Source organism: Ranitomeya imitator, chromosome 6, assembly GCF_032444005.1.
Source record: "Ranitomeya imitator isolate aRanImi1 chromosome 6, aRanImi1.pri, whole genome shotgun sequence".
In the NCBI taxonomy this organism is placed as follows: Eukaryota; Metazoa; Chordata; class Amphibia; order Anura; family Dendrobatidae; genus Ranitomeya; species Ranitomeya imitator.
Window position 1 is genome coordinate 194331491 of NC_091287.1, and position 12762 is coordinate 194344252.

At 46.6% G+C, this 12762-nt stretch overlaps 2 protein-coding genes across 3 annotated transcripts in view; one reads left to right on the plus strand and one right to left on the minus strand.

Annotated features, from left to right (window-relative positions):
* The window catches only part of MTRR (5-methyltetrahydrofolate-homocysteine methyltransferase reductase), an 831186-nt gene that overhangs the window by 30175 nt on the left and 788249 nt on the right, over positions 1-12762 (minus strand). The window contains exon 14 of one of the 2 annotated variants that reach the window (XM_069730414.1): positions 3535-4663. The exons of the other annotated variant lie outside the window; for it this stretch is intronic. Within the exon in view, the coding sequence (XP_069586515.1) occupies positions 4543-4663 (121 nt within the window). The 3' untranslated portion in view covers positions 3535-4542. Of the gene's footprint in view, positions 1-3534; positions 4664-12762 lie in introns of those variants that run through there. 2 annotated transcript variants of the gene reach the window in all.
* LOC138642317 (uncharacterized) lies at positions 6257-9472 on the plus strand. The gene is made up of 2 exons (XM_069730417.1): positions 6257-7008; positions 9443-9472. Exons 1-2 carry the CDS (start codon positions 6268-6270, stop codon positions 9455-9457), a joined length of 756 nt encoding a protein of 251 aa, XP_069586518.1. The 5' UTR covers positions 6257-6267; the 3' UTR covers positions 9458-9472.

Here is a 12762-nt window from a genome sequence, read left to right on the forward strand (position 1 = left end):
GATGGAGTATAAATATGGAGTATAAATACTGGGCCCTATAAGGGGGACACAGTGTGAGAGGACAGTGTGAAGAGGGGACTGGTATAGAAAGGAGAGGACAGTGTGAAGAGCATGTACCATAAGAGGGACAGTGTGGGGGTCATACTTTGTGCAGACAATATAGTGAGGGGCAATTTTTTATTTGGGAGCATTATAATGACACTTGTATCTTTAAGGGCGTCATGTGGAGACTTTCTGCAAAAGAGCGGCGAAGATGGAAGTCTGCAGAGACGGCTGTGGATGAGAAAACTCATCATGGGATCTGGACAAGATGAAGAAAAGGAGAACGGCTCCAGAGGCGACGTCATCTATCAGGTACCTGGATGTAAATGTTATTTGTGATGCTAACTCTCATGTTTTTATATATGTTAGGAGATTTAAAGGGACACTGTCACCTGAATTTGGAGGGAACAATTTTCAGCCATAGGGGTGGGGTTTTCGGGTGTTTGATTCACCCTTTCCATACCCGCTGGCTGCATGCTGGCTGCAATATTGGATTGAAGCTCATTCTCTGTCCTCCGTAGTACATACTGTACCTGCACAATCTGCAATCTTGCCTTGCGCAGGCGTGTACTATGGAGGACAGAGAATGAGCTTCAATCCAATATTGCAGCCAGCATGCAGCCAGCGGGTAAGGAAAGGGTGAATCAAACACCCGAAAACCCCACCCCTATGGCTGAAAATTGTTCCCTCCAAATTCAGGTGACAGAGTCCCTTTTAAAGGGGATGTCCAGGCTTGTGATGAGTCTGCAGTCATTCTTTGTGACTGCAGACTTCTGAATTCTCACAGTGCACACTGCACGCTGTCAGGATTCTCTCATGCTGGGGATTTACATTAATGCGATCACGTGCTGACTAGACATGCGTGACCTCCGTCAATGAAAATGAACTGAGCGAGGCCGGGCACATCTAGTCAGAATGTGGTCAGAAGTCTACAAATCACATACTTGTGCTGACATGACTGTCCACCGGCAAGGGAGAATCCTAAAAGTGCAGTGCATGCGTTGTGAGAATTCAGAAGCTGCGATGTCAGGATTCAGCTCTGCAAGTTCCAGTAGTCGTCACATGGACACGTCACTCATATGCGATTTTTCAGACTTAGGGTGTGTGTCCACGTTCAGGATTGCATCAGGATTTGGTCAGTATTTTACATCAGTATTTGTAGCCAAAACCAGGAGTGGGTGATAAATACAGAAGTGGAGCATATGGTTCTATAATAGTTTTCCTCTAATTGTTCCACTCCTGGTTTTGGCTACAAATACTGATGAAAAATCATGACCAAATCCTGATGCAATCCTGAACGTGGACACATACCCTTATGGTCCTGCGACATCGAGCTTCTCTTCTGCTTCTCTTAGTTTTTCACTGAACATTGAGAGCATTAGGGAGAGGAGCTCGTGGGCACATGACTGAGTGTGCAAATCACATATGTCCTTGGCGGAGGGGGGGCACCAAAATGAATTCTTTCCCCGGGTGCCAGAAACCCTAGATACACCTCTGCTGGTATGCTACTGCGAGCGGTGATTACCGGGTGCGGTGGAGGGTGGTCTGTGCACAGGCAGTGAGGCAGGGACTGAGGGTGTGCACAGAGAGGATGGAGACCCGGAGACTGCCCGTCCCAGTCTACGCCGTAGCCTAGAGCCCTCATTATCATAGGAATATGGCAGTTAATAAATTGCTTTTCTGAAGCTTTATAGTGTAGTTTTAGGTCAGGGAGGGTTGGATAGGGATGAGCTAGCAAGGTGCAGGGACAGGTAATGATGGCTACTTGCGAACATGTGCGGCAATTGCGGTTTTGCACTTACGATGATACATAAAACACTGCTAGTAGTGTTTTTTCTCATTGCTGCAAGTACCGCATTTGCCGGATGGCGGCAAAACCGCAAGAGCCGCACATGTCTGTAAGTCCCATAGGGAATGAATGAGGCCGAACGCAGTGTTGCCCTAAGAGTGATCCATTACGCGGCAGATGCGGAAAAACTGTCGGATCTGCTGCAAAAGGCGACTTTCACATCAGCGATTTTTGCCAAAGTCACTGCCGATAGTGTCATACTCACCAAAGGGGGAGGCAGCACTAAAAGTGCCTAGGGCAGCAGAAACTCTAAATACGGCCCTGCCTACGGTACCCCACTGCTGACTATATCCCATCTAAAGAACGTACCATTTATGACAACTCTTTGTTTCCTGTCATTTAGCCAATTCCTTACCCATCTGCATAAAGTTCCCCCCAGTTCTTGCTTCTGTAGCTTCAGTATACGTCTGTTGTGTTAAAACAGTATTAAATGCCTTTGCAAAGTCCAGATAAATCACATCAGCTGCATTACTAACATCCAGATTTGCATTTACCTCCTCATAGATACCCACCATGTTTGACATGACTTATTCTTCATGAATCCATGCTGGTTGTAAGATATTATATTACTAGATGGTGGCCCAATTCTAACGCATCAGGTATTTTAGAATATGTATGCCCACATAGTATATTGCACAGCCCACGTAGTATATTGCCCAGTCACGTTGTAAATTGCCCAGTCACGTAGTATATTGCCCAGTCACGTAGTATATTGCCCAGTCACGTAGTATATTGCCCAGTCACGTAGTATATTGCCCAGCTACGTAGTATATTGCCCAGCCACATAGTATATTGCCCAGTCACGTAGTATATTGCCCAGCGACGTAGTATATTGCACAGCGAGATAGTATATTGCCCAGTCATGTAGTATATTGCCCAGTTACGTAGTATATTGCACAGTGACGTAGTATACAGCACAGAGCCACGTAATATATTGCAGAGCGACGTAGTATACAGCACAGAGCCACGTAGTATATTGCCTAGTGACGTAGTATATTGCGCAGCCACGTAGTATATTGCCCAGTGACGTAGTATATTGCCCAGCGACGTAGTATATTGCACAGCGAGATAGTATATTGCCCAGTCATGTAGTATATTGCCCAGTTACGTAGTATATTGCACAGTGACGTAGTATACAGCACAGAGCCACGTAATATATTGCAAAGCGACGTAGTATACAGCACAGAGCCACGTAGTATATTGCCTAGTGACGTAGTATATTGCCCAGTCACGTAGTATATTGCCCAGTCACGTAGTATATTGCCCAGCTACGTAGTATATTGCCCAGCGACGTAGTATATTGCACAGCGAGATAGTATATTGCCCAGTCATGTAGTATATTGCCCAGTTACGTAGTATATTGCCCAGTGACGTAGTATACAGCACAGAGCCACGTAATATATTGCAGAGCGACGTAGTATACAGCACAGAGCCACGTAGTATATTGCACAGCCACGTAGTATATTGCCTAGTGACGTAGTATACTGCGCAGCCACGTAGTATATTGCCCAGTTACGTAGTATATTGCCCAGTGACGTAGTATACAGCACAGAGCCACGTAGTATATTGTTCAGCCACGTAGTATATTGCCCAGACACGTAGTATATTGCCCAGTGACGTAGTATATTGGGCAGTGAGTGGAAAGACGTGGGCACTGCTACTCAGGTGCTCGGGTAGGTTCCCAAACCGTGTGCATATAGATAAGAAGAACCCGGCACTCAACTTTAAGACAAACTTGTGGTTTTTATTTTGTAGTACGTAAAACGTTTCGGCCTGGTCTGGCCTTCGTCAGTTACTACAGTGTTATAAAGAAAATAAATAATGAGTACATCCATGACTACATCTGTACATACATCGGAGAGTACATGCAGTGTGTAATACATCAATAAACAAAAAAACAAGAAAACAGAAAAAAACAAAAGAACAATAAAACAGAAGTATATACAGAGTATCCTATGGTCCTGGTATGATAATCTTAGGAATCCACCATAAGAGGAATTAACTAGTATATCCCGGCCCTCCCTGGTGGTGAAAGAGAATGTGAGAAACAGTGTGTTGCTATGCGTACCGTACTGAGAGGTGTCTGGATAGATGGTGTGCTTCTGAGAGCGTAATGAGCTCCAGGGAAATCCCTAAGTAGGGAGAGAGGGAGAATGAGCCCATAATAGGAGCTACCATCAACATGCTGAAGTGGGACCGTGCCCGTGTTATATGTGGTCCCAGTAGGTGCTAGTACCTTGAACGATGTAAGTCCCTAGGCAGGGCCGCGATTGCAGACGTTGCTGCAGGCTGTGGAGGGAACAAGGGTGAATGTCAGATTACTGAACATGAGGCTGAAGGCTGAATCGCCAGGTGGTATGTCATGCTGGGGCAGAGTCCCTGCAAGCGGTGGCTTAGGGGAGCTAGTTACCTGGAAAGGAGACGGGTCAGGACGCGGTGTCCACCGCTGTCGGATGAGCATGCCCGAGTGAGGAACCGCCAGAGCGGCGTTCCTTATGTGTGCGCCGGTCCGACCGGATGTGATGTACCGGAAGTGACCGCATGTGGTTCCCCGTAATAGACAGAAGAGAGCCAGCCAATCCTGTGGCTCTATGGTAGGGAGGCAGGACAAAAACCCGGTGTGCACTGTGCGATAGAGCAGATGGACAGCCTCAGATGGTACGGAACCAGTGATAGCAGCGCTGGGAAGGTGGAGGTGGTGGTAATTCATAACAAATCCACTGTGACCCCGTGAGAAGGTGGAAGAGTCCTGGTGATTCAATAGAGGCGACTCTAGGAAGATAAATAAATATGTTAGAGACATAGATACACTGGAACATACATATGATAGGAAACAGTTAGGTCATAATGTGCATAGTCCACATTCCGGAGTGTTAAGTAGTAGGAGCCCATAATGAAACCCGTAGTATAATTCTAAAAACGGCACATGTCAATTAGGTAAAAGAAACAAGGTCATAATCCCTGTTGAGACCTTTGGGGTGCAGGGTGTCGAGGGTATGAATCCAGAAAGCCTCCCTACGTTTTAGGGAGGCTAATCTGTCTCCCCCCCGTCTGGGTGCTGGGACCTGCTCTATTACCTGAAACAACAGCTGAGAAATGTTATGACCTTGGGATATGAAATGGTGTGGGATGGGTAAGAGCGTGTTGCCGCATCTGATCGTGGATTTATGCTTAGAGATGCGTTCCCGGATAGACCGGGTTGTCTCGCCAACATAAAGCATGCCACAGGGGCACTTAATGAGGTAGACCACATATGATGAATCGCAATTGAAGTAATTCTTAATGGGAAACGATCTCCCAGATCGTGGATGGTGGAATGAGCTGCCTTTAAGTACATTGCTGCATTGGGTGCAGTGGAGACAAGGGAAGGTCCCAAGACGTGGGTTCTGGAGGAACCGTTGGATGGGTGCTTTTTTGTCTGGACCAACATCCGCTCTTACCAATGTGTCCCGTAGGTTACGGGGTCTTCTAAAACATGGAAGAAAGGGTTCTCTGAACTCCGGGATGTTTGGGTGGGCAGTTGTAAGTAGATGCCAATGTTTGCGAATGTTACTGTGGAGAATGTACGAAAATGGATGGAAGGAATGGACAAATGGTATACGTTTATTGGACTTTGGTCTGCTATTAAGGCTAGGTGTCTGGGATTCTTGGAGGACAGAGGGGGGGTAACCGCGTGCCAGAAACTTGGCTTCCATCTCAGACACTCTTTGTGTCCGTAGTTCGTTATCCGTGACTATGCGTGTTACCCGCTGAATTTGAGATTTAGGGATCGCTTTTTTAATAGCTCTGGGATGTAGATGTTGATGGTAGCTCCTATTATGGGCTCATTCTCCCTCTCTCCCTACTTAGGGATTTCCCTGGAGCTCATTACGCTCTCAGAAGCACACCATCTATCCAGACACCTCTCAGTACGGTACGCATAGCAACACACTGTTTCTCACATTCTCTTTCACCACCAGGGAGGGCCGGGATATACTAGTTAATTCCTCTTATGGTGGATTCCTAAGATTATCATACCAGGACCATAGGATACTCTGTATATACTTCTGTTTTATTGTTCTTTTGTTTTCTTGTTTTTTTGTTTATTGATGTATTACACACTGCATGTACTCTCCGATGTATGTACAGATGTAGTCATGGATGTACTCATTATTTATTTTCTTTATAACACTGTAGTAACTGACGAAGGCCAGACCAGGCCGAAACGTTTTACGTACTACAAAATAAAAACCACAAGTTTGTCTTAAAGTTGAGTGCCGGGTTCTTCTTATCTATATGCACACGGTTTGGGAACCTACCCGAGCACCTGAGTAGCAGTGCCCACGTCTTTCCACTCACTATATTATTCCCATATGTGGAGGCACGCACATTTGGTCATGTCCACCAATACCTTCTCCTACAATCCAGAGGAGACCACTAGTATCCTATCCCACTCTATATATCCCTGTGATTTTCTGAAAACCGCACCCCGTGAGACAAGGGGACGAGATCTGGAACGAGAAGTAAGACATCATATTAACATTGAACTTCACTGTGCAACATTGTCCGAGTACCTGCGGGTACAACGCATCCCGAGGGGCTTAAGGGTTCCACTACGTCCCACACTCTTCCGAGATTCTCCAGAATACTGCACTAAATTTGAACAGATTCTCAATAAGTGCTCCTTAGATCTAATCACCCTCACTATAGAACACCTACAGAAAGAGATTACGGCCAGCTCAGAACGGGTCAAAGCTATTGAGATCCAGCTCTCATCCACAGGTACCCCAGAGGAGCTGAACCTACTGAAATCCGAAATTAAGACGAAAACTGAACAACACCGCAGAGATATCGAGAACAGGAAACGACTGAAATTCGCCCGGGACACCGAGGACTACGAGGCGAAGAGGGTATACAGATGGCAGGACAACTATTCCTCCTCTCGCTCCAACGCAAGAACTGGACACCGTTCCTCCACGGACTACTCCACCTCGGGTTCGGAACAAGACAAGAGTTCCTCCATTCCAAGCACATCCCATTTTTTAGGTCAACGCACTCAACGAGGCCGAAAAAGAGGACGCGGCGGAGCCAGAGATCTCTGCAGAGACACGGAGCTTACACGAATGACAAGATCGCAGGTACTGAATCTCTAATTGTAAACATTTCCTCCAGAACTTTGGGCGCATCAGACTGTAGTGTCCTTCAAAAAGGTCTTTCTTTTTGCCCCACTTATCGCTATCGGACCTTCGACCTGGACATGGACCTACAAAGGTTCTTTAGATCCCTAAGGCTTAAAGTGTATTTCTCTGATCCACAGAACCAAGTGGTTAATACCGCACGAGCCCCTACAGCACCTCAACTTCTTACAGCAGAAAGTTTAGGCTTACGTACCAAAAGCCCATTCAGACCCCCACGGGGCTCACACGCCCTTGAGACGTTTATACAATTCATTCAAAATTCTTTCCAGTCACTCCGGGGGGAGGTTGAAATGGGTCGCCTTTACTATCCTCCCAATTTAACGTTAAGTGAACGTCAGTCACTACAATCACTCCAGTCTGACTCCAGCTTAATAATTAAACCAGCAGACAAAGGGGGTGCGATTGTGATCATGGACAAAAGTGATTACTTACATGAAATTGGGAGACAGTTAGACAACACCACCGTGTACCAAAAACTGGATTCCAACCCCACCCAAGCCATTAGAAACAGGATTTCACGTATACTACAGCAATACACAGAATTAGGGGTCTTAGACCTCAAAACCTGCAACTACCTCACCAACGATCATCCGGTGACCCCGGTCTTTTACACACTCCCTAAGATTCACAAAAATGTGGAGCATCCCTCGGGACGACCAATAGTGGCAGCCACTAATTCTATACTGTCCCCGATAGCTATCTTCCTAGAAAAAATACTGACCCCCCATATCCAATCCACTAGGTCATTTCTGTTGGACACGGGGGCCTTTCTGGGTACAATACGAGACCTAGGTAGTATACCGGCCGATGCGATACTGGCATCACTGGACGTTAAGGATTTATACACTTCCATCCCACATGCGGATGGCATTAATTCCATCAAAAAATTACTATCTACCACGGGGACCCACAAACAACAAATTGACTTGGTTGTGGATTTACTCACATTGGTTCTTGATTGTAATCATTTTTTATTCCAGGACCAATACTACCTACAGATACGGGGTACCGCTATGGGCTCCAACGTAGCGCCCCCGTACGCTAACTGCTATATGGCAGTTTTCGAAGAGACTATCATCTATTCCGACTCACGCTTCCAGGATAATGTCCTACTCTGGAAGCGTTACATAGATGATATTTTTTGCGTATGGGGGGGCACGTTGGAGTCCTTCCGGTCTTTTGTGGATTTTCTTGACACCGCGTGGCCTGGTATCTCCTTTACAATGTCTCATGACCAGCACAGAATGAATTTTCTGGATACTATGGTCATTAAGGACAACACTGGCAAGTTAAGTACCGATATCCACATAAAGAACACCGACCGAAATAGCCTGTTGCATTTTGAAAGTCTACATCCCAGAGCTATTAAAAAAGCGATCCCTAAATCTCAAATTCAGCGGGTAACACGCATAGTCACGGATAACGAACTACGGACACAAAGAGTGTCTGAGATGGAAGCCAAGTTTCTGGCACGCGGTTACCCCCCCTCTGTCCTCCAAGAATCCCAGACACCTAGCCTTAATAGCAGACCAAAGTCCAATAAACGTATACCATTTGTCCATTCCTTCCATCCGTTTTCGTACATTCTCCACAGTAACATTCGCAAACATTGGCATCTACTTACAACTGCCCACCCAAACATCCCGGAGTTCAGAGAACCCTTTCTTCCATGTTTTAGAAGACCCCGTAACCTACGGGACACATTGGTAAGAGCGGATGTTGGTCCAGACAAAAAAGCACCCATCCAACGGTTCCTCCAGAACCCACGTCTTGGGACCTTCCCTTGTCTCCACTGCACCCAATGCAGCAATGTACTTAAAGGCAGCTCATTCCACCATCCACGATCTGGGAGATCGTTTCCCATTAAGAATTACTTCAATTGCGATTCATCATATGTGGTCTACCTCATTAAGTGCCCCTGTGGCATGCTTTATGTTGGCGAGACAACCCGGTCTATCCGGGAACGCATCTCTAAGCATAAATCCACGATCAGATGCGGCAACACGCTCTTACCCATCCCACACCATTTCATATCCCAAGGTCATAACATTTCTCAGCTGTTGTTTCAGGTAATAGAGCAGGTCCCAGCACCCAGACGGGGGGGAGACAGATTAGCCTCCCTAAAACGTAGGGAGGCTTTCTGGATTCATACCCTCGACACCCTGCACCCCAAAGGTCTCAACAGGGATTATGACCTTGTTTCTTTTACCTAATTGACATGTGCCGTTTTTAGAATTATACTACGGGTTTCATTATGGGCTCCTACTACTTAACACTCCGGAATGTGGACTATGCACATTATGACCTAACTGTTTCCTATCATATGTATGTTCCAGTGTATCTATGTCTCTAACATATTTATTTATCTTCCTAGAGTCGCCTCTATTGAATCACCAGGACTCTTTCACCTTCTCACGGGGTCACAGTGGATTTGTTATGAATTACCACCACCTCCACCTTCCCAGCGCTGCTATCACTGGTTCCGTACCATCTGAGGCTGTCCATCTGCTCTATCGCACAGTGCACACCGGGTTTTTGTCCCGCCTCCCTACCATAGAGCCACAGGATTGGCTGGCTCTCTTCTGTCTATTACGGGGAACCACATGCGGTCACTTCCGGTACATCACATCCGGTCGGACCGGCGCACACATAAGGAACGCCGCTCTGGCGGTTCCTCACTCGGGCATGCACATCCGACAGCGGTGGACACCGCGTCCTGACCCGTCTTCTTTCCAGGTAACTAGCTCCCCTAAGCCACCGCTTGCAGGGACTCTGCCCCAGCATGACATACCACCTGGCGATTCAGCCTTCAGCCTCATGTTCAGTATCCTGACATTCACCCTTGTTCCCTCCACAGCCTGCAGCAACGTCTGCAATCGCGGCCCTGCCTAGGGACTTACATCGTTCAAGGTACTAGCACCTACTGGGACCACATATAACACGGGCACGGTCCCACTTCAGCATGTTGATGGTAGCTCCTATTATGGGCTCATTCTCCCTCTCTCCCTACTTAGGGATTTCCCTGGAGCTCATTACGCTCTCAGAAGCACACCATCTATCCAGACACCTCTCAGTACGGTACGCATAGCAACACACTGTTTCTCACATTCTCTTTCACCACCAGGGAGGGCCGGGATATACTAGTTAATTCCTCTTATGGTGGATTCCTAAGATTATCATACCAGGACCATAGGATACTCTGTATATACTTCTGTTTTATTGTTCTTTTGTTTTTTTCTGTTTTCTTGTTTTTTTGTTTATTGATGTATTACACACTGCATGTACTCTCCGATGTATGTACAGATGTAGTCATGGATGTACTCATTATTTATTTTCTTTATAACACTGTAGTAACTGACGAAGGCCAGACCAGGCCGAAACGTTTTACGTACTACAAAATAAAAACCACAAGTTTGTCTTAAAGTTGAGTGCCGGGTTCTTCTTATCTGTAGTACATTGGGCAGTCACGTAGTATATTGCCCAGCCACGTAGTATATTGCCCAGTGACATAGTATATTGCGCAGCCACGTAGTATATTGCCCAGTTCCGTAGTATATTGCCCAGTGACGTAGTATACAGCACAGAGCCACGTAATATATTGCAGAGCCACGTAGTATACAGCACAGAGCCACGTAGTATATTGCCCAGCCACGTAGTATATTGCCCAGTGACGTAGTATATTGCCCAGTGACGTAGTATACAGCACAGAGCCACGTAGTATATTGCAGAGCGACGTAGTATACAGCACAGACCCACGTAGTATATTGGCCAGTCACGTAGTATATTGCCCAGTGACGTAGTATATTGCCCAGTGACGTAGTATACAGCACAGAGCCACGTAGTATATTGCCCAGTTACGTAGTATATTACCCAGTGACATAGTATATTACGTGATGTCATGGCAGGTCTTTCTCGCGCAGGCTCGCAGGGCCAGTGATGACGTCGCGGTCACATGACCGTGACGTCATGGCAGGTCCTTCTCGCGCAGAGCCTGTGATGATGTCAGCTCACATGACCGTGACGTCATGACAGGTCCTTCTCCCATACCATCTTTGCCACCGGAACCTGCAACGGAAGATGGCGGCCGGCGCGAGCGGCTCAGCGGACTACGGAGGGTGAGTATAGCAGGTTTATTTTATTATTATTATTATTTTTAACATTACATTTTTACTATTGATGCCGCATAGGCAGCGTCAATAGTAAAAAGTTGGGGACACACAGGGTTAATAGCAGTGGTAACAGAGTGCGTTACCCGCGGCATAACGCGGTCCATTACCGCCGGCATTAACCCCGTGTTAGCGGTGACCGGAGGGGAGTATGCGGGCGCCAGGCACTGACTGCGGGGAGTAAGGAGCAGCCATTTTCTTCTGGACTGTGCCCGTCGTTGATTGGTCGCGGCAGCCATGACAGGCAGCTGGCGAGACCAATCAGCGAATGAATATCCGTGACAGACAGAAGGACAGACGGAAGTGACCCTTAGACAATTATATAGTAGATTATATATATATATATATATATATATATCTACACAGACACACACACACACAATTCAAGTAAGATAATATTTTCTGTAAAATTACACTTAACTTTAAATAGCTGTGCACAGTACTACATCAGATAATTATGGCACATTGCAATACTTGCATAAAGTATTAAAGCATTACTTGAGGGTATTTTTTTATTTCACCACCAGAATGGTATCAGTAATGTAAGTTCCCTGCGTGTAATAAAATGCGTAACAGTCGCTGTCTTCTGCCACTGTGTCATAGCTTTGGTCCTCTTAGTTGCCAGAAGCAGTGGAATACGGCCAGTGGGATATAGAGGACCTCCTGTGCTGTGTAGTATATAGAGGATGTGTCCTGTGCTGTGTAGTATATAGAGGATGTGTCCCGTGTGGTGCAGTATATAGAGGATGGGTCACGTGTGGTGCAGTATATAGAGAATGAGTCCTGTGCTGTGCAGTATATAGAGGATGAGTCCCGCGTGGTGCAGTATATAGAGGATGAGTCCCGTGAGGTGCAGTATAGAGAGGATGAGTCCCGTGAGGTGCAGTATATAGAGGATGAGTCCCGTGAGGTGCAGTATATAGAGGATGAGTCCTGTGTGGTGCAGTATATAGAGGATGAGTCCCGCGTGGTGCAGTATATAGAGGATGAGTCCCGTGAGGTGCAGTATATAGAGGATGTGTCCCGTGTGGTGCAGTATATAGAGGATGAGTCCTGTGCTGTGCAGTATATAGAGGATGAGTCCCGTGTGGTGCAGTATATAGAGGATGAGTCCAGTGAGGTGCAGTATATAGAGGATGTGTCCCGTGAGGTGCAGTATATAGAGGATGAGTCCTGTGCTGTGTAGTATATAGAGGATGTGTCCCGTGTGGTGTAGTATATAGAGGATGTGTCCAGTGTGGTGCAGTATATAGAGGATGAGTCCCATGTGGTGCAGTATATAGAGGATGGGTCACGTGAGGTGCAGTATATATAGGATGAGTCCTGTGCTGTGTAGTATATAGAGGATGAGTCCCGCGTGGTGTAGTATATAGAGGATGAGACCCGTATGGTGCAGTATATAGAGGATGAGTCCCGTGTGGCGCAGTATATAGAGGATGTGTCCTGTGCTGTGCAGTATATAGAGAATGAGTCCTGTGTGGTGCAGTATATAGAGAATGAGTCCTGTGCTGTGCAGTATATAGAGGAT